Here is a 22,389-nt window from a genome sequence, read left to right as displayed (position 1 = left end):
CTGCACTCCATGAATAAGGACTCGAGACCCAAGAGTCAGATCAACTTGACAGATTTTTTTAGATGACTCACATGTGTAATACAAGCAAACGATGCGTCTATCCACTTACCGCTCAGTAGGAGCGCACTCGGCGAAGTAGTTCCTAACTCGGAGTTTACCTGACAGGGTTTCATTACGTATTTATAACTTTCCTGAAACAGACCTACTTATACAGTTACTTTGTCCAAAACTGTCAGTCATCCTGACTCGGCAGATGTCGCATGTTTAGGTATGAAACTGTGTGAACTAAGCCCCATCTCTTGCCAGGTCTCCAGGTCACTGAATCCTGCATTCCTTACAGTGTTGCACTGAACTAATCTCCACCATGCTGAGCTCTTTTTTCCGTTGCCTTCGTCTCTGTGCCCACTTCTTTGGCCAGGAGTCTTTCCCCCGCACGGCTGACCCTTTCTCCCGCTTTCAGAATTCTCGTTCTACCTGGACCCCTTCCTCTGGCCACTTACCCTCTCCAGATCTTTTCATTGCTTACTGCCAGCATGACATCGGTTGTCTCAATTTCTCTGCTCCCCTCACTCACTCCAACCTACCTCCCTCTGAACTTGCAGCACTCCGATCCAACCCTAACATTATCATTAAACCTGCTGACAAGGGTGGCGCTGTTGTTGTTTGGCAAACCGACCTCTACCGTGCGGAGGCTGTACACCAACTCTCCGACACCTCCTCCTACCTCCGCCTGGACCATGACCCCACTACCGAACATCAAACCACCATTTCCAAGACTGTCACTGACATCATCTCCTCTGGAGATCTTCGCCCCCACGGCCGCCAACCTCATAGTCCCCCAACCCCACACAGCCCGCTTCTACCTCCTTCCCAAGTTCCACAAACAGGACTGCCCTGGTAGACCCATCGTTTCAATCTGTTCTTGGCCCATGGAACTGATTTCTTCCTATCTCGACTCTATCTTTTCTCCCCTTGTCCAGTCTCTTCCCACCTACATTCGCGACTCTTCTGATGCCCTCCACCACTTTAACAGTTTCCAGTTTCCTGGCCCCAACCATCTCCTTTTCACTATGGACGTCCAATCCCTCTACACCTCCATCCCCCACCAGGATGGCCTGAGGGCTCTCTGCTTCTTTCTTGAACAGAGGCCCAACCAGTCCCCATCCTCCACCACCCTCCTCCACCTGGCTGAACTTGTTCTCACATTGAACAACTTCTCCTTTGACTCCACTCACTTCCTCCAAATTAAAGGTGTTGCTATGGGAACCCTCATGGGCACTAGCTATGCTTGCCTTTTCATGGGATATGTGGAACATTCTTTTTTCCAGTCCTACTCGGGTCCCCTCCCTCACCTCTTTTTCTGATACATTGATGACTGTATTGGTGTTGTTTCCTGTTCTCACCCTGAACTACAAAATTTCATTCACATTGCTTCCAATTTCCACCCTTCCCTCACCTACACATGGTCATCTCCGACTCTTCCCTTCCCTTCCCTCCCTTGACTTCTCTGTCTCCATTTCTGGAGATAGGCTATCGACAAACATCCACTACAAGCCCACTGACTTCCACAGCTACCTGGATTACACTTCCTTCCACCCCACTTCCTGTAAGGACTGTATTCCATTCTCCCAGTTTCTCCGTCTCCGCCGCATCTGTTCTGACGATGCCACCTTCCATACTAGTGCTTCCGATATGTCTTCCTTTTTCCTCAACTGAAGATTCCCCTCTACTGTGGTTGGCATGGCCCATGACTGTGTCCGTTCCATTTCCCGCACTCTGCTCTCACCCCTCTCCCAGAACCACGAATAGGGTTCCCCTTGTCCTCACCTTTCACCCCACCAGCCTCCACATTCAATGGATCATCCTCCGCCATTTCCGCCACCTCCAACGTGATCCCACCACCAAACACATCCTCCCCGCCCCGCCCCTTTCAGCATTCTGAAGGGACCGCTCCCTCCGCAACATCCTGGTCCACTCAATCACCCCCAACAGCCCCTCCCCTCCACAAGGCACCCTCCTGTGCAAACGCAGGAGATGCAACACCTGCCCTTTTACCTCCTCCCTTCCCACTGTCCAGGGCCCCAAACACCTCTTCCAGGTGAAACAGTGATTTACTTGTACTTCTTGTAATTTAGTATACTGTATTCACTGCTCACGATGTGGTCTCCTCTACATTGGGGAAACCAAACGCAGATTGGGTGACCGCTTTGCGGAACACCTCCGTTTAGTCTATAATGGTGACCCCGAGCTTCCGGTCACTTGTCACTTTAATTCTCTGCTCCATTCCCACTCTGACCTCTCTGTCCTCGGCCTCTTACGTTGAGCTTCATTGGAACAGTGTAAGCTCGAGGAACAGCAACTCATCTTTCGATTAGGCACTTTACAGCCTTCTGGACTCAACATTGAGTTCAAAAATTTCAGACTATAACCCCTGCCCCCATTTCTTCAGGCAGCCGCTGTTGATGATTCTGCCATCCCCATTTGCAACATTTAATCTCTCCTGCCTTCCATCCTAGCACAGACTGTCCTTTTTGTTCCTTCCTCCCCTCTTTCCCCCCCCACCCCCCTTCCCTGCCTCTGCACCTGCTTAAAACCTGTTACATCTCTAACTTTTTCCAGTTCTGACGAAGGGTCACAGACCTGAAACGTTAACTCTGTTTCCCTCTGCACGGATGCTGTCTGGCCTGATGAGTTTCCAGCATTTTCTGTTGTTATTTCAGATTTACAGCAGCCACAGTGTTTTGCTATTGTAGTAACAGCAGGCTCGAGGGGCCAAGTGGTCTATTCCTGCTCCTATTTCTTATGTTAATGTATTTACTTGATTGCTTTACTCTGGTACTATCTCTTCACGTTGTTCATTTTAAGATTATCCAAACCTAATCCTAATATTATCTGACACACATTCTGTCCTTATCTAAAACTTACTCAACTTAGTTATGCTAAAGCAGTTGGTTACATTTTACACCAGCTATCCTTGTTCTGTTTTGTCTCATTCTCCCTGTCAGCCGAGTTAGGCTAATTCTTTGTGCTCCCACGCACATACACACTTTGTTCCTTCACATTATATGCTAACTATCCCATCATGCTCTATGCTTATGCCAAGCCATTTAGCCTGCCATTGTACACTATCTTACAGGGAGTACTCTGCAGAAGTTGGGGCTAAAGCATGTTGTTGGAACAGAGTTGAGGCAGCTTCACATTGCATCTAAACATGCTCTAATTGGTCTAAGAGTCTTTGATGCTGGCACTGGCTGCCTAAAATAGAACCTGTTCCATTCTCCAGATCGAGCATGGATGAATGCAAAATTAATTTAAAACCTAGTAATGATAGATTAAATTATATTATATACACACAAATTGTACTATAGATTTGTGTATATTTCTGGTAATCAACTGTGAAATTGTACAATATGACACCCTTGTTGTACAACTGCCCCATAGTCAAAAATAGTGATGTATTGTGCAAAAACTCTGTGACCTGTTTGGCAGCAATGAATTGCTCTGTCCACCAGTGCTGTATGTTCATTCCTGTGCAATACTGCCTATGGTTGCCTCACTGAAATTCTCAGGCACCAATTATTTCAAAATGAATGCCACATTAATAGGCACTCATTTGGCAAACTCACTCAGAGAGCTGATGGGATGGCTGGTGTGGGAAATGGTGCTGAAAGGGTTCTGTTCTGAAGTGGAACTAAGGCACATTTATTAGGGCAGAATAAAATGGACCTTACTCTGCATCTATTCTTTCTATACCTAACTTGGGAATACTTACTGCCAACACTGGGTATTCAGAAGAGAAAGGGTTCCGGCCCAGAGAAAAAAAACTCTCGTGTTTTAGAAAAGTTAAACAAAAATTTTTGCAGAAAAGGAGAGGGAAGACATGATGTTAGTTTCTAAAATATGTTGTAAATAGTTTCCCTTTACTGCAATTACAATCATGAGTCAAGAGAACATAAATATAACAACAACTTGTATTTATATAGCACCTTTAACGTAGTAAAACATCCCAAGGCGCTTCGCAGGAGTATTAGAAGACAAAAAAATGTTGACACCGAGCTACATAAGGAGAAATTATGGCAGGTGACCAAAAGCTTGGTCAAAGAGGTAGGTTTTAAGGAGCGTCTTAAAGGAGGAAAGAGGCGGAGAGGTTTAGGCAGGGAATTCCAGAGCTTGGGGCCGAGGCAACAGAAGGCACGGCCACCAATGGTTGAGCAATTATAATCAGGGATGCGCAAGGAGGCAGGATTAGAGGAGCGCAGATATCTCTGGGGCTGGAGGAGATTACAGAGATAGGGAGGGGCGAGGCCATGGAGGGATTTGAAAACAAGGATGAGAATTTTGAAATCGAGGCGTTACTTAAAGTAGTTAAGCCTGATACGAGGCTCGAGATGGAGTACATCTGATCTGCACTCCTGGTGGAAGACACTCCATGCCGTGAGTGTGCATTTATCCAATGTATCTTCTAGAGCAGTGTTGTTCTATAATACATCGGGATCAGCGTTATTATATGAAGCAGTGCTATTTGCAAGCAATCTACTGCAAATTAAATTCCTCTGAACTTCCTGTTCCAAATGCAATCAGAATTACTAATAACATTACTAAACTGTATTGCAAAAATCAGAGCAGCCATCAGGAAAAAAACAATTTTCCGAATGCAGTTTTGCCCCCTCTTCTGAAGGTGCTGCCAATGTCCTCCACTGGCCTGGGGGAGGGGATGGCAAATCATCCAGGATATCCGCCCGATTACTATCCAGTGACCAATGTTTCCGCTAAGCTGCGCGGCCATGCAACGGTCTGAAGGTCCCGCGCTGGCCGCTCACCGGCTTTTTCATGGAAGAAACCGCGCACGAACGAAAATTTGAATGTGCTGCGCAGCCAGTTAGAGGGACCGCGCACAAAAAAAATTAGAGGGAACGTCGCCAGTGATACCTGCTGGAAAGTGCATGTGTGTGGATATTGGTTCAAGCTTGCACAGTTAAATAGTCTGCAGACATTCACTGTTCAGAGTTACACATAAATGGTCACTCGACTGAGATAACAGAGGGCAGTTGATGCCCATGTAGTTGAACCCCAGTACTAGTCAGCACTTTTAGGAGTGAATGGGAGAAAAACGGGGGAAGGAAAGTATAGCATAGAATCTTAATAAATTGCAAAATTATTCATAATAATTTGAGATGTTTCAATCCAAGGATCTAACCTTCATTTCTGCTACTTTGGTGGAGGGCTTTTTGTATTGTTGCAGTCTGTGAAAAGCTAAACAAATTATTATTTTGCAGTTCCAGAAACCGGCAGGAGAGATATCGTCTTCCTATTTGATGGGTCGAACACTGTTGGAACAGCTTTCCCTTCAGTGCGCACTTTTATTTCTAGAGTTGTTGACAACCTTGATATTGGCATTGACAAAGTCCGTGTTGGTGTTGTGCAATATAGTGATGATCCCAGAGTAGAGTTCCTCTTAAACGCTTACACCACTAAACCTGAAGTTCAGGCCGCAGTACGTAACCTGCAGCTTAAAGGAGGGCGGAACATCAACACTGGCAAAGCACTGAACTATGTTACAAACAACCTTTTCATCAAGCCTGCTGGAAGTAGAATCCACGAGGATGTGCCTCAGTTCTTGATCCTTCTCACTGCTGGCAAATCGACCGATTCAGTTAACCGGGCATCACTGGCGCTGAAACAAGCTGGTGTAGCACCTTTCAGTATCGGATCCAGAGATGCAGATGCTGGAGAGCTCCAACAGATTTCACTGTCCCCTGATTATATTTACAGGGTCAATGACTTGCGGAATTTGCAGAGTATACACCAACGTTTGTTGATGCCGCTATCGACACTAAATGCAGATCAAATAAAAGAAACCTACAGAATAAATCCTGCAGAACGTAAGGAAGAAATATATTTCTTAGCGTCATAGAGTTATGCAGCACAGAAAGAGGCTCTTCAGCCCATCGTGTCCGCGCCAGCCATCAAGCCCTGTCTATTCTAATCCCATTTTCCAGCACTTGGTCCGTAGCCTTGTATGCTATGGCGTTTCAAGTGCTCATCTAAATGCTTCTTGAATGTTGTGAGGGCTCCTGTCTCTACCACCCTTTCAGGTAGTGAGTTCCAGATTCCAACCACCCTCTGGGTGAAAAAGTTTTTCCTCAAATCCCCTCTAAACCTCCTGCCCCTTACCTTGAAACTATGCCCCCTGGTTATTGACTCCTCTACTAAGCGGAAAAGTTCCTTTCTATCTATCCTATCTATGCCCCTCATAATTTTGTACACCTCAATCAGGTCCCCCCTCAGCCTTCTCTGCTCTAAGGATAACAACCCCAGCCTGTCCAGTCTCTCTTCATAGCTGAAGCGCTCCAGCCCAGGTAACATCCTGGTGAATCTCCTCTGCACCCTCTCCAATGCAATCACAGCCTTCCTATAGTGTGGCGACCAGAACTGCACACAAAGTATTCCAGCTGTGGCCTAATTAGCATTTTGTACAGCTCCATCATAACCTCCCTGCTCTTGCCTTCATTAGCCGAGGCATAGAATATAAGTATCCCATATGCCTTTTTAACCACCTTATCTACCTGTCCTGCTACCTTCAGGGATCTATGTACATGCACACCAAGGTCCCTCTGATCCTCTATCCTTCCTAGGGTCCTACCATTCATTGTGTATTCCCTTGCCTTGTTAGTCCTCCCAAAATACATCACCTGAAGGCACCCACAGCAATGCTGGAGTGGGGACTCACAGGATCACAGAAATCACAGGACTCGAGACTGTAGGCTGCATGTATTGAGCTGGAGGAGATTGAAGAGGGACGGTTGGGCAATGCCATTAATTGACTTGTGAATGAAGACTAGGATTTTGAATTTATAGCGTTGGGACAGGGAGGTAATAGTAGTTGGTAGAGCAGGACTAAGCATGAGACAGGATAAGGGCAGCAGAGTTTTGGGCAAGTTACAATATGTGTACGAAAGTGTTTGGGAGTTGGCTTGGAAGATATTAGAAAAGTTGAGTCTGGAGGTAACAAAGCATGGACAAGAGATTTGGACGCGGTGGGGATTGAAATAAGGATAGAGGCAGGCAATGATGTGGAGTTGAATGTCAAACATCTATTCTCTCATGCCATTCTTGGAATCCTAATGGTTCCAGTTGGTGATGCGATTGCCAAGCTTCTTGATGGCTTTTACTTGCTCATCCAAGTAGTACGCCTCCAGGAAATCATGGGGCTTGACGTTCAGCTTGGGGTCGAAAAGTACACAGAGGTTGCAAACGTCAGGTTCAGCCTGAGTGAGTAACCAAGGAGAGGGATGGAATCGAGTAAAAGTACAATGTTTGGCGGAAGTCAAATCCGGTCTTCCCAGTGTTAAGTTAGACGAAACTTTGTTTCACCTGTGACTCGTTGTCAGGCAAGCAGTCTGACAACACAAAACAGTTTGTGGAGGACACAGACTTCAGCACATGAAAGTGGCCCCTCAGAGATGTATCACAGGAGAGACAGTGGCAGAAGATGGCATGTTAAATGCTGTATAGAGGTCAAGGAGGAGGAAAAAGCATTACATACATGCCAGCAATCACAAAAGGTGTGTGCTGGTGACTTTGATCAAAGTGGTCTCAGAATAATGAGGTTGCACTGTGCTCCTTATAATTGCCATTTCTACAGATCCATTGACAAAGGCCTGGAAAAGATGGTGTATTGTAGAAGAAACTCAGTGGATTAATTGAACAATATATAGAAGGAAAAGACTGGATATCTCTCATTACTCATCATGTTTATCCAGGGAGTTTGTGAGTACTAGCAATAGAAAGGTCCTGAGTTCAATCCCCAGTTTATGTTAAATTAGTTAATTTTATCCAAGTTTAACCCACAAATACCTCCTCTGCATGAGCTTCATGTATTGAAAATTGCAGGTTTACTGATGCCTAGTTACAGCCACATGAACGATGCACAAATTCTGTCTATGTTTCATACATCAATGTCCTGTATTATCCCCTCGCTGGGACATAAGAACACAATAATGTATACACATTATTGTCAGTTGCTTTTCTTTGTCTCTATGTTTCTCCCATTCCTATCCATATCTCCTCTCTCTTTAAATATTTCTGCCCATTTTTAACTGGCTTTGTTGTCCCTCCATCCCTTTCTAACTCCCAACTTTTCCATCTCCCTGTTTACTCCATTTTCATTCCATTTACAGCCAGGCCTTTAGCTGTCTAGGCCTTAAGCTCTGGAATTCCCTCCCTAAACCTCTCTGTCTTTCTTTCTTCCCTGAAGACACTCCTTAAAACCTGTTCCTAGTCTCCTTATGTGGCTCGGTGTCAAGTTTTGTGTGATAACGCTCCTGTGAAGCGCCTTGGGATGGTTTACTATCTTAAAGGCACTATATAAATGTAAGTTAGCAAAATACTGCAGATGTTGGAAATCCGAAATAACAACAGAAAATGCTGGAAAAACTCAGCAGGTCAGGCAACATCCGTGGAGAGAAATTTCTCTCCACGGATGTTGCCTGACCTGCTGAGTTTTTCCAGCATTTTCTGTTGTTCTATAAATGTAAGTTGTTGTTGTTGTTTGTTTGTTTGTTTCTCTGCTCTTCCATTTCTCTGTAAAACAAAGATTTTTTTTCCCGCAAAGTAGTATTTTTTCCCTGTTTGGGGACTCCCTGTGAATACAAACACACTCTGGGAACCCCTGAAAATTCCTGGCTCCCACCACCCCCACCACCCCCACCACCGCCTCCCCCCCCCCCCCCCCCACGCCCTGCAAATATTAACACATCCTGGAGATTGCTTGCAAATATTAACATATTCTTGGGGATTCTCTGAAAATGTGACACACTCCTAGGAAAACTTTCCTAACTTCCCAAAAAACAGTATCAACTACCTAAAGGAAAACAGTGCATTTATGAGTGTATATGGCAAAAGATATAGGCCTGAATTTTAATGGGGAAGGCGGGATGGGGGCAGGGGGCTCTGAAGTGGCCAGGAAACCCCGGGAGAACAGGTTTCCTGCAGGCCCTGCCAAATTTAATGGCAGGGCTTGAATTGCATGAGGAAACCTCTGTTTCCCACTCGCAGCTGGCCAGATTGAGAGGCTGGCTGGCTGCGGGCGGGTGGGCCTGCAGCACTAGAGCGCAGAGAGGCGGGAGGGAGGGAGGATCACGTGGGGCGCTGGGGGGAGCAGCAACGATCATAGGGCCGGAGGAGCGGGGGTGGGAGGGTGGTCAGCAACGATTGGAGGAGCGGCGAAGCAGGGGCGGGGAGTTCAGCAACGATCAGAGGGCCGGAGGAGCGGCGGTGGTGGTTGGCAACGATCGGAGGACAGAGGACCGGCTGACCGGAGGGCCAGAGGAGCAGAGGGTAAGGGTGAACATCGGAGGGCCAGGAGCAGCTGCTCTTGGGGCCAGGAGATGCATTGGGATTGGTGGTGGGGGTGGGGGGGGAGTGGAGGAGGTGGGATATCCAATCGCAGGGGTGGGTTAGGCAGGGACGCTGGATCTAGGAGGTAAGTGTAAAGGCACATACCTCCTGGATCCTGCAGTCCCCACCTTTTAGGTTTCAGGAAGCCTACAAAACCCGACCAGCTGAAGTTAAATTTAAAATAGAGGTTAAATATAAGGCACAACAGCTTCAATATAATATTTAAATGGACGACCCGCCTCCTGGCAGTGGGTTGGCTGCCCAATCCCCCATCTTGCCTCCATTTAAACCGGAAGTGGGTGGGTTGGAGGCGGGATCTGGTCAGGATTCAGATTTTTAACACTTTAACTTCCCACCTGACCTGAACCCACCTGTTTTTTGGCTTAAAATTCCCCTATAACGTGTGTTACTCAACAAATATAGAAAAATACAGAAACCTGATGACCTTGGGCATCTGCTGAGATCTTCTGAAGGAAGTCCTAGTTTCTAGGAGCCCAATTATGTGATGCTGTATGTAATTTGTGAAGATATGAGTAAACTATATGTAATTTTCAGGTGGTGTGCGTTGTCAACCAATTAAAAAATAAAATTGTTTTGCAGCTTCAGATACTGTCAAGAAAGACATTGTGTTCCTGATTGATGGATCCAGCAGTGTTGGGCCTGAAGACTTTCCCCATATTCGCGATTTTATCTTGAATATAATTAATAATCTTGATGTTGGACCCAACAAAGTTCGCATTGGTCTGGCACAGTACAGCAACAATGGAAAAACTGAGTTTATGTTGAAACAACACACAAGTAAAGGTGCCCTTAACAATGCCATCAGGCGAATTAGACCAAAAGGCGGGGCACCACTTAACACCGGCACAGGCTTGGACTTTGTCTTGAAAAATCACTTCACCAGAGCAGCCGGAAGCAGACAGCATGAAGGAGTTCCCCAGTATCTGATAGTCATTAATGGAGGGAAATCTAAAGATGATATCCATCCTTATTTAAGCTCGTTAAAAAATTCAGGTATTACTGTCTTCGGCGTAGGAGCAAAGAATGCAGATGAAGGTGAACTCCAGCGGATTGCAACTATTCCTTATGCTACTTATGTAGTAAATAACTTCCAGGACCTTAAACGTGTGCAAGACACATTGCGCCTTCGTTTGCTGATGGAAGATCCTGCAACGTATGAAACACCAGAACCTCCCACTGAAGGTGTGTATCTAAAGCTAGGAATCACGGTTGCCAATATTAGTGGATGAGACTTGATGGGGGAAGAATTGGATTGAATTGCGCCTCTCATTGGCGTCCTCGGGGGGCACTAACAGGGAACAAATCCCCTAGCGCCCAGGCACGGCGCCGCTAATGCCTCCCGCAAAATTCAGTGGGAGGTTAGCGGCAGTGGTAGCCGGTAGCGCCTTGTGGCGCTGCGCCACCGGCGATGACATCATCGCCATGCACAGTGCCCCGCTCGCGCCCCGGCTGCGAACTTGGGTTGTGCCCTCTGACCTATCGCCGGACGATATGTCTAACACGGTGGCGTTTTTGCAGCCGCAGTGGCGGTAGTAAAAGGGGCAGGTGTTGGGCGGCCATTTTTTTGGGGCCGACTGCCAGCACCTGCCCCTTCCCCCTTTTTTTGGGGTGCCGGCCGCGATCGCTCAGCCTGGCTTGCCTCTTGAGTGCTGGGCTGTTTTCACGGCACCCCGCTCCCCGGGTGGTCCAGCAAGGCCCCGGTGCGCGCAGCACTAGGTCCCTCCCCTTTAATCAGGGGAGGAGACCTGCAATGACGCGGTGCTACTTGCTGACGTGCATGGCGCTGTTGCATGTAGTGCCGCGATATTCAGTTGTAGCACCCCAAGAAGGAGGTGGAGCGCTTCCAGTAGCACTCCACCTCCTGCTTGGGGCGCTACTGCTGAATTTCAGGTGTAGGGGCACTAATTTTTTAGCCCCCCCAGCGACATTAGCGCTCCAAAAGGGGCAACACCAAATTTTTCCCCCAATGTGTTCCTATGACTCTCTTGTATGCTTTTTTAATACCAGCATTAATCCATTCCATTAGGTTAACCTCTCCATTAAAACAGTAGGCAGAGGAATATTATGAATTGCTTGTACGCTAAACATTGGCCCTGAAATTAGGATCGGGGGCTTGCCGCGCGTGCAAGCCCCCAATTTGCACTCACCCGGCGCGCTGACATCTGAAGCCCGGGTCTGCTTGCATTTCCTGTCCCTGGCCCGGTTCAGATGTCAGCGTGCAGTGCTTACCTGATCCAGCGGCGTAGTTAGTGCGATGTGCCGGCTGGGATCAGGTGAGCACTGTACAACCAATCAGGGGAGGGGAAGGTTCATGCATGAGTTTGAGAGTAATAGCTGTCAAACTCATGAAAACTACGGGGGCCCAAAACACTATTTAAACTTTAAATAAAAATTTAAAAAACATCCCAATCATTAAGTATAAATAAGTTAAAAAAAATAATTTAAATAATTTTTTAATAAAAAGAGTCTAAAACTAAACTTACCTTATTGTAGATTCTTTAAAATAATAAACCTGTGGAAAAAAAAATTCTAAATTGCACTAAAACACCACTTACCTGTAAAAATAAATACTTACGTGTGCTTTTTACAAGCGTAAAGACCAGAGGCCTTTACACATGCGCAAATCCCCCAAAACAGAGGAAATCCAAGACGCACGCGCTGCCCCCTACAGTGCATGCGCTAGCCTCTTCACCTCTTGGGTTAGAGGAGAGGAAATGCCGGTTTTCAGCGCATGCGCTGTGCATGCTGAAAACCGGCATTTCCTCCGGCCAGACGTGTGAGTACCCCTTCCGTACTCACACGTTTGGGGAGGAATTACTGCCCCAATGAATTCTAGGCTCCAATTTCAATGGTCTTACAGCTTCATTAAGAGAGATCATTTTACCATTGGAAAAAAATAGCAATTTTGTTTTGTGCAGGAGAGAAAATAGTGTAATTTATGCCATGATGACTTCATACATAAATGTGCAGCAATACATTTCCATGCAATTTAAGTTATTTAAAAATTGCAACTTTTTTTCATGAAACTCTCTTCATTATGGTTTTACATTTTTTGTTGTATTTTGCAGATTTTTATTTTTTTGAGAAACCAAGGTTAGGGTCGAGATCCACAGTGCAGGACACCACCAGAGTTGGAGACAAAACAATATTCATGAAAAACTAGCATTTAGATTTTGCCAAATAGTTCAGATGCCGGAAGAGGGAAGAAAAATGTAGGTTGCTAGATTTGGAGCTTGGGAAGAATAGGGTAGGAAAGCTCTAAGGAACATTAATCATTATGTCTATCTTATAAATAACAGGCAATAACGTTTATGGGAAAGAGGGCAGGCTGTAAGCTAGAGATGCCTTTGGGGGAGAAATTGGGTTGAGGCGCCAAGTTCGCCTGGGCGCTGATTTTTGCGCAGCGTTCGGAGCATTAACGAACGCCAGAAATTCAGTTTCAGCGCCCCTAGAGGGAGACGGGGCGAGGCTCGAGGCGCTCCGCGTCCCTCTTAGGGCACTGAAACTGAATATCGCAGCGCAACGTGCCGCAGCGCCACACGCTGCGGTACTGCAGGCCTTCCTCCCAATGTTAAGGGGGAGGGGCCTGCAACAGCGCGATCCCTGATCGCGAGTACCGGCAAAAGAGCCCGGCACCGAGGAGAAGTGTCGGGCTCTCGGGGAAACAGCCGGCAATGCCGCGGGGGGGGTGGGGTCAGGAGGCCGGGGACGGAGGTGCTGCGCCACTGCCGGCACAGCAAGGGCCCGTGAACCGGGCGCGGGTAGCGAATGGCGTTACAGCGGCGTTCGCTACCAAATATCGCGATCAGGCCGCTAATGGGGCGCTGCGCACACCGATGACGTCATCGGTGGTGGCGCAGCGCAACAGGCTAACGCCGCCATTAGCGCCCCCGCTGAATATCGCGGGAGGCGCAGCCAGTGGCGCTACAGCCACTGACTGCCATCTTTAGGCGCTAATAGGTGGCGTTACATACCCAATTTCTCCCCCAAAGTTTGATCCATGATCTATACTGAGTTAGCTGCCTCTCAGCCAAGCATCACTGCAATTGGTCATTGAACCCCAACCTAGGGAGGGGAAAAATGTTGCACCAGGATTTCACTCTCGATCGCTATCCAGTAACCCAGGTGGTAAGTGCCCATGCAGGTATCTGGTGAGGTCAGGATTGGATTTAACTGTGATACAACACACAGTCCCTGCTTGTAGTTGCTGTCTGGGCTCTCGCACATAAAAAGTGTTCACTTGGGTGAGATAATAAAGCGTAGCTCATGCATTGGAAGTCTACGCAAGTATAAATCAGTAACTTCAGACAATAGGGGAGAATCTCAGTGGGATTTGGGGAGGAGGTAAATTTTAAAACATTTAATTGTCTTTTGCATATTAATCCTTATGAATAGTTTAAAATCATATTTTGAATATTATCAAACATTGACCACTTTCCTAATTTACTATATTGTAATTTTTTCAATTTGTCTTTCAAGTTTTGCCACAGAAAAAAGCCGATATTGTATTTCTTCTGGATGGCTCCATTAACATTGGACGACAGAACTTTCCCCTTGTTACTGAGTTTGTTTCCAACATAGTTGATGCTATCTATGCTGACGATGAATCGATCCAGGTGGGAGTTGTCCAGTACAATTCCGATGTGAATGATGAATTATTCCTCAATACGTTCAGAACAAGAGACGATGTCCTCAAGGCCATTGCGAATATACAGTACAAAGGAGGCAGATTATTAAACACCGGCGCAGCCTTGAGGCATGTTAAAAACAAACACTTTGTTACATCAGCAGGGAGTAGGATTGAAGAAGGGATCCCGCAAATCGCTTTTCTTCTGATTGGTGGGAAGTCAAGTGATGATGCAATAGCAGCTGCAAGGGAGCTAAAGAATGCGCGATTCAAAATCTTCACTGTGGGAATGCAGGATGCAGACTTTCAGGAGATCACCCAACTCGCAACCGAGTCAGCTGGAGTTTTTAGAGTAGTTGACATGAACACACTCTCTGAACTGACTGAGCAAGTTTTATTAGCCACGACTGATGTTATTTCAGGTGAACTGTGTCCGAAAATACCTGAAACAGTAAAAGGTAACAACATAAAATAAAATTTAAAAGATTTGTATTTTACTTGAACGTGAATAAAAAAATGTTGTGGATGGGTTTGTGTTGTAAGTGTCAGTTGGTAAGCACTATGATTTGATTCCTGCTCTGTGCTGAGTTAGATGATATCAAAAGGGTGATATTGATCTGCATTTTACACAGCGACTAGCCACTTTTCCTGACCTGGAAGAAGGTGATTATTTTAAGCTGATGCAAGTGCTAGATTCTGATTTTGATGTGTAATGTTGGCCCAAAGCCCCAACTCCACAACCAACTGCTTTATGAAGCAAGTCCCCCATGTCCTAGCTGGCCTGAGCTCATGTACCCTCCAACGTAGAGACAGTTCATGGAGCCTCTGCCAACTCACGATAGTCTAGGTTATCAAGTTTGGTAAATGTTTATTAACTATTGTGAGAATCATTGTGTGGGGGGCGGGGTGGGGTGGCAGGGTGAGACCTTGACACTCGTGTGTGCTTTTACATGGCTTGGCATCACTATAGCAGCAGGAACTTCCTCACTCAGGGACTTGAACTGCTGTAGCATAGAGCTGCCACAGACATGGTGAGCCAAATGGCCTCCATCTGTGCAGTAAACTCACTTTGTTCTATGATCAGAAGATGGAATGGATAATTATGTATTTTTTGAATTAATCAAGTTTGTGCGTTTTACTATGGTAACAATTTATTTTGAGATATATAATGGGACAGGTGAGAATCAGCATATTGTCAAAGGACTCTTGGGTGGGGGAGGATCTCAGTGATTTGACTGGTTGGTTTTGAGGTGAATGTTGGTTGTTCAATGGTTGATTTTTATTTAATGGAAATATCCTGTAAGATATTGTTACAGAAAGAATATAGGATACTTTTCCACAACTTAGATACTTTTGCCTATAGGTAGCCCCATTTGCAAAACTAACTATATAGATAGAAAATACCAGGATTTGTCCATGGAATCAAATCATATAGCTAACCTCGTTCGACAGTTGTCATAACTTTCACACAACTAGATGAATATTTCATTTCTGGTAGTGTTGAAACCAATGTAGTAAAGCTTATTTTCTGAACCATAGTGGAGAACCCACAAGGTTTGGGTGGACATTATGCACCTATGCTACATGGCACGGTCAGATTCTTAATGGCATCTTTCAATCTCCCACTTAGGCACTACTGACTTAAAAGAAAATGTCTCTTTTTTTCGTTCTCCACAGGATGCAACGTTGATGTTTTGCTTGGCTTTGATATCAGCACAGTTGGATTAGGAAATGACGTTTTTGAAACTCAGAGAGGTTTCATGTCCAAAGCAGGAGATATTTTACAAAGACTTTCACAGTTGCGGACTATTAGCTGCACTGGCTCAGAGTCACCCAATGTAAGAATTGGGGTCACGGTTTTCAATCAAGCCGGCCAACCCCATATCATTGATTTTATGGAATATCAACCCGAAATAATGACTGCGTTCAGCAATCTAAGAAATTTTGGTCCATATGTCTTGCAATCAGGAACATTAAATGCATACAAGGACACTTTTAAATCTTCTAGTTCTGATCATGTAAAGGTAAGCCATGAGTCTTTCTGTTATTTTTAAGTAAAATGTCATTATTGATTGGCTCCAAAGGATAGCTGTTAGTGGCTGGTGTTCTACTTTTGTAATGCTGCTACTTGCATTTTTTTAAATTGTGAAATGTCAGTTTCTATATTTTTACTCTAGATATTTTCTTGGGTTCTGTGTCATTGGTCACTTCCATAAGTGGACCTTGTGTCCCCATGATCTAGAGTTTACTCCTTTCTGCCCAATATCTGGATAAATGATGACCTGATCCAGAGAGCCCTTACTCAACACACCAGCTACTGGAATGTATCAAGTGTTGCCATGTGAATTCTCCTCTCTTTACAGGTGGCGGAGTGGATAAGCACTCTTACCAAATCAAGACAGAAGCTTCAAACCAATGAATGCTCATCTAACTTGTGTAAATAAAGCCAAACAGTTTTCACAGTGAGGCATAGTTCCCTACATGCTTGAAAAGATGAAAACAATAAAGTTGCAACTCGCTTTGTCTCTAAAATCAGCCCCAAAACAAAAGATCACGTAATAGCTTAACTCTTTCTGGCTAAGCTGGTTCAGCACTTTACCACAGGCAGCCTTTTGCCTGCCAGCTGTGAAGTTCTTACTCACTCTGACTGCCTTCTTCTCCTGTATTTTTTTCTTGCTGAGAACAGTAAGGTGAAGTTTCTACCCACAGTGCAGTCAATCAAATGGTGCTCTAGCGAATCAAAGAAGTGCCCTCTTCAAACGATCCAGAAATAGCCATGCTTGGCCATGCCCCCACATTGTTTAAGGTGTATTTGTATTCAATTTGCAGTATGCAGTGGTATTCTGTGGGACAATGTGGCCATCTCTGTTATGTGGGCCAAAACACGCTTATGTTTTGAGGAGACCTACCGTATACAACTATCTATTTTAAGCTGATAGCTTCTGCTGACAGGCTGCTTTGTGTGGTCTGGGGCGTTACCTCCTTACATATTGACTCTAGCAGTACAGAAATACAAATTAAGACAATTTCAACACGGGCAAAATCTATTTTGTCACAATAACAATCGATCTTTATTTGTGACTGATTTATTTTCCTCCTGTTTTAAAGGTCATTATCCATTTTACCGATGGCCTTGATGACAGCTTTTCTGAATTAAAAAGACAGGCTGAAAATCTACGGAGAGAAGGTATACCAAAACACAGTTGTTCATCTCTGCACCCCACTTTTAGCACTTTGCCTCCCATTAAAGAGATTCTCTTTTGTTTGGAACAAAACAAAACTAGACACAATCAGCTCTCTTTCGCTTTATACAAAACAAGAGAAAACATATTCTTAAGTTTCTCTGCTATTTACAATTGATATTAATAACTTAGATGAAGAGACCGAGTGTAATTTATCCAAGTTTGCTGACACTGCAAGGCTAGGTGGGAAAGTAAGCTGTGAGGAGGACACAAAGAGCCTGCAAAGGGATAGAGACAGGTTAAGTGAGTGGGCAATAAGGTGGCAGATGGGGCATAATGTGGGGGAATGTGAGGTTATTCACTTTGGTAGGAAGAATAGAAAAACAGAATATTTTTTAAATGGTGAGAAATGTTGGTGTTCAGAGAGATTCAGGTGTCCTCGTACAGGAAACACAGAAAGTTAGCATACAGGTACAGCAAGCAATTAGGAAGGCAAATAGCATGTTGGCCTATATTGCAAGGGGGTTGGAGTATAAGAGTAAGGAAGTCTTGCTACAATTGTACAGGCCTTTGGTGAGACCACACCTGGAGTACTGTGCACAGTTTTGGTCTCCTTATCTGAGGAAGGATATACTTACCTTGGAGGCGGTGCAACGAAGGTTCACTAGATTGATTCCTGGGATGAGAGGGCTGTCCTATGATGAGAGATTGTGTAGAATGGGCCTATACTCTCTGGAGTTTAGAAGAATGAGGTGATCTCATTGAAACATATAAGATCCTGAAGGGGAATGACAGGATAGATGCTGAGAGGTTGTTTTCCCCTGGCTGGAGAGCCTAGAACTCGGGAGCATAGTCTCAGGATAAGGGGTTGGCCATTTAAGACTGAGATGAGGAGGAATTTTTTCACTCCGTGGGTTGTGAATCTTTGGCATTCTCTATCCCAAAGGTCTGTGGATGCTCAGTCATTGAGTATAGTCAAGACTGAGATAGATAGATTTTTGGACTCATGGGGAATCAAGGAATATAGGGATAGTGCAGGAAAGTGGAGTTGAGGTTGAAGATCAGCCATGATCTTATTGAATGGCAGAGCAGGCTCAAGGGGCTGAATGGCCAACTCCTGCTCGTATTTCTTATGTTCTTATACATTGATCTGTTTTGGCTGTGGACTGTGCAATCACTATTTGGAGTGTACTGGTGTGTATAATTTTGTACCAAACCAAGCACAGTACTTATTGACTATGCCACTGGAGGAAAATATTTTTCTCCAGAATTATCAACCGATTAATGAAATCACTGGAAAATATGGCTTCAGAAAGTGTGATTTCTGAGAATGTAATTTTGTTAGTAGGCTGTTAGAGAGAAAAACAGGCATTGATCCATTTTATTTCCCCAAAAGAGGAATTTCATCCACAGGTGTTTAACATTGCCAATCAAGCATTTGAGGCTGTGTTTAAAATATTGTCTAATATTTAATGATCACAACATGTGCAATATACACATGGTGTGTAGTCTGCCACAGGCTGCCCACATTTTTGTTTGGATATCTTTGGATTTGAATTTAGCAGATCCTGAGGAAGAATTAGAAAAATTCAAATTAAACTTTTATTTTGAGTTTTAATTAAATTTTACTTACCAGGAAAGCCCTAAGTACTTTAACTGAATCTTAAGCAGATGCTCCCGCCTGGGGTGCAAGCATGTAAAAGTACTCTGTTTGTTTAAATTCAGCGAAACCAAATGATCTTTTGTTCCTGTTACTCCCCGTGTCTAACAGGTAGTGTCCATGCACTGATCATTGTGTCTCTGGAAAAGCTAACGGGGCTTGAAGACACTTCATTATTGGAATTTGGGCGAGGATTTAAGTACAGGAGACCTCTTTCAATCAACCAGCTGGATCTAGAATATGAACTGGCAGAAGAACTTGTAAGATCACATTTTTAGTTCCAAATATTATCTTTTTCAAAGTACTTGTGCAATTTTAGAATTAAATGCTTAAACTGTGATATCTTGACAGGATAACATTGCGGAGAGAGTGTGCTGTGAAGTCCCGTGCAAGTGTGCTGGTCAAGCAGGTGACAAAGGTCCTCAGGGACCACGTGGACAGAAGGTAAGTTTTTAACAAGTCATGTGCCTCACTACTGCTAATTTCAATGATTAAAATAATAGAATTATTTTCAAAAATAGTCTGTTCAGTGGGAGTCGATGCACATTCATGAATAGGTTCCCTAGTTAGTGATTTGCCAAGGCTGTCCTTTAATTTGTTATCTCCTTTTTTTAAGTTTTCTGTTTGTGTCCTCTATTTGAATTTGGGATCAGATCACTTGTCTCCCTCCCGCCAGTATATCAGTAGCAGCTTAGATTGGTCAAACAGTTAGACAAAACTACCTTAAGAAAGCAGAACAAACTAAAAAATAAAAACAATGCTGAGTTTGAAAGGAAAGGACAATTCCCTTGGGAGAATCCTTGCTGGTTACTTAACCAGCTTTCTGTGACTTTATAGAACTGCCAACAAGGTTTTCTCTGAAAGATCAAGATTAAGGGCATAAACAACTGTCTTTCTGATTGGAGTCACCTAGAACAGCCTGGCCAGTTAATTTTATTGTTGAGAAATGAAGGTGGAATGCCAAGGCCTGTAGTGCAGGAGATCACCAGCATGAAATGGTAGAAGAGATCAGTCAACAAGCAATAGTTAGATCTCACCAAGATTGGGTTTTAAAAGCATGTAGATTATAAGAGGAAGGTAAAAATTTAGTGGATGTGCCTCCATTGATGGCACGTTTTAGAGTGAGAATTTACCATATGCAAGTATACCTTACTGTATTGTATTGCAACATATTCTTCCATCAACACAATTGGGGTAGATTTTCAACTTGCCGTCCTGGCATAAAACTAGCATTGAGGATCGGCCACCCGTTTATATAAACCAATCGATTTAATTTCCATTGAAATCAGTGGAGATGAAAATCGGGCAGTTTGTGTAACACCTGGCAGTCTGTAGCACCAGGTTAATGCCTGGACAGCAAGTTGAACATCTACCCCAATAATCATTACCATGGCATAAACACAGATATGACTGATGTGTAGTGTCAGTAAATGAATAGCGATTCATTCCTTTTTATGCAATGTTATTCTTCCAGGGTTCACCAGGACCTCATGGTATCATTGGACATCCAGGTGATGAAGGCGGACCAGTAAGTAAAATGAGTACATCTTATAATACATACGGCATGGTAAATAAATGCTTATTTAAAAAAAAAAATCATGTTCTGACATCTGACTACTCAAATAAAAGCCTGTACATGTTCAGTCATCTGACTACTCAAATAAAAGCCTGTACATTTTCAGTTTAAAAAAAATAAATAATAATTTATCCAATTTCCAACCCTTCCCCCCCCGCAATTTTCCTCCCCTTACACCTCAAAAGGGCGGAATCTTGCTTGGGCACAGTTGCATGGCATTGGCTGCCCTCTAGTACCATGCCCAAGTGGCTATTTTTAATATACAAGCCTAGATAGTAAGTGTTGGCAAGCTGTTTGACTGTGGAGAATATTCTAGTCAAATCTGATCTTATCCACGCGTATATGCTTTCTAATGGGATCATTAGATAGCAATCAGTAGCAGGAAAACTGGCTGACTTTTACCACTCCCAAGTCCAAGGCTAATTGAAGTATCCCAGCTGAGGTCAGCTAACGGAGCACAAACTATGGACCGAACCGGAGACCTTCCTGGTCTATAAGGCTCACTTTCCTAGTGCACTCTTTAGAGGTGCGTCACTTATTTAAATATGCTAATGAGGCTACTTGCCTCAAATTTTAGCAGGCTTTTATATTTAATGGCTGTGCGCAGGGTTTCCCAGGACTTGGGAAACCCCGGCAGCTGAAGGGTGCGAGAACAGCCGGATCCAGCAGGTAAGTGCCTTTCCAGCACTGCTTGTGGGCCAGGAGGAGCAGGAGGGATTCCCCTCGGCCTCTCATGCTAACCTCCCTTTCCGTGATCCGAACCCCCCCGACCCGAAGCCCCCTACCCCCTGCAACTTCTTCCTCACTCCACCGAGCTCCTTGGCTGCAGCCTTATGCTGCAGGCCTTCCTGCCCTACAAGCAGCCACCCTTTCAATCTGGCCGGCTGCCGGACGGGAAACAGAGACAAAAATTTTAAATGCGCTCCTGCCGTTAAATTCGGCATTACCTACATTTACGGGTTTCCCGGCTGCCACAACACTACTCCCGCCCAACTTCCCCGTAAATATCAGGGCCTGTATTGCTGAAAAACTTGAATGATTTAATCCTTTTTGTTTCTGACAGGGTGAGAGAGGTCCAGCAGGTGTAAATGGAACTCAAGGGTTCCAGGGATGTCGAGGACAAAGTGGAATTAAGGTAAAGTGAGAAACTTTTCGACTAGATGAAATTTTAACAAATTCTAAAAAAGATGTTACAATTACATGAAACTATTGTATAATATATATATATATTTTTCTTTTTAACAGGGTACCCGTGGATATCCAGGAGACAAGGTATGTACTCATCTAGATGATGGTGATCTAGAAAAATGTCAAATAATCAAGCTGTCCACATTAGTGAAGCAGCCATAACTGCTTGGCTCACAGCATACAAGGCTCGTCAAAAAACCATAGCCCATGGATGTCCTTCACAGAAATACAATGTACCGGCTGAACTTGACACTCATCTGTCTCCTGACTGAGGAAAGGGCACTAGTGGGATAACTATTGGGTAATATAATGTTGGGTGGCTAGATTCCAGATTACAAGCTCTGGCAGACTCTGTCAAATGAATTAATCTATACTTTCAAGAAAAAATAACCTGCATTTATATAGTACCTTTAACATAGAAAAACATCCTAAGGTGCTTCACAATGGCATAATCAAAATAATTCACATCAAGCCAAAGAAGGAGATATTAGGAGGAGAGGTCAAAAGCTTGGTACAAGAGGTGGGATACAAGGAGGAGAGGCTAGAGGTTTAGGCAAGGAATTCCAGAGCATGAAGCCAGGCAGCTGAAGACCCGGCCGCTAATAGTTGAACAAAAGCAGCGTAGTGGAGGGGGCGGTTGGTGCATAAGAGAACAGAGTAGGCAGAATGGAGAGTTCACAGGAGGCGGGGGTGGGGGGGAGTGGGGGATGTTGTAGGGCTGGAAGAAGTTAGAGGT

General features: G+C 44.6%; 1 protein-coding gene across 4 annotated transcripts in view; it reads left to right on the top strand.

Annotated features, from left to right (window-relative positions):
* Positions 1–22,389, top strand: part of LOC147120126 (collagen alpha-3(VI) chain-like) — a 221,310-nt gene that overhangs the window by 140,822 nt on the left and 58,099 nt on the right. For 3 of the 4 annotated variants that reach the window (XM_085985684.1, XM_085985682.1, XM_085985680.1), the window contains 10 exons: positions 5,277–5,882; positions 10,000–10,602; positions 13,900–14,505; positions 15,725–16,071; positions 17,156–17,234; positions 19,001–19,149; positions 19,241–19,333; positions 20,364–20,417; positions 21,529–21,600; positions 21,711–21,737. In XM_085985684.1, the coding sequence (XP_085841810.1) occupies positions 5,277–5,882; positions 10,000–10,602; positions 13,900–14,505; positions 15,725–16,071; positions 17,156–17,234; positions 19,001–19,149; positions 19,241–19,333; positions 20,364–20,417; positions 21,529–21,600; positions 21,711–21,737 (2,636 nt within the window). The remainder of the gene's footprint in view (positions 1–5,276; positions 5,883–9,999; positions 10,603–13,899; positions 14,506–15,724; positions 16,072–17,155; positions 17,235–19,000; positions 19,150–19,240; positions 19,334–20,363; positions 20,418–21,528; positions 21,601–21,710; positions 21,738–22,389) is intronic. The other variant, XM_085985683.1, reaches the window with a different exon arrangement.

Source organism: Somniosus microcephalus, chromosome 4 (genome assembly GCF_052327205.1).
Source record: "Somniosus microcephalus isolate GS21.2 chromosome 4, FLI_Smic_1.0, whole genome shotgun sequence".
In the NCBI taxonomy this organism is placed as follows: domain Eukaryota; kingdom Metazoa; phylum Chordata; class Chondrichthyes; order Squaliformes; family Somniosidae; genus Somniosus; species Somniosus microcephalus.
This window is presented reverse-complemented; position numbering and strand designations above follow the sequence as displayed.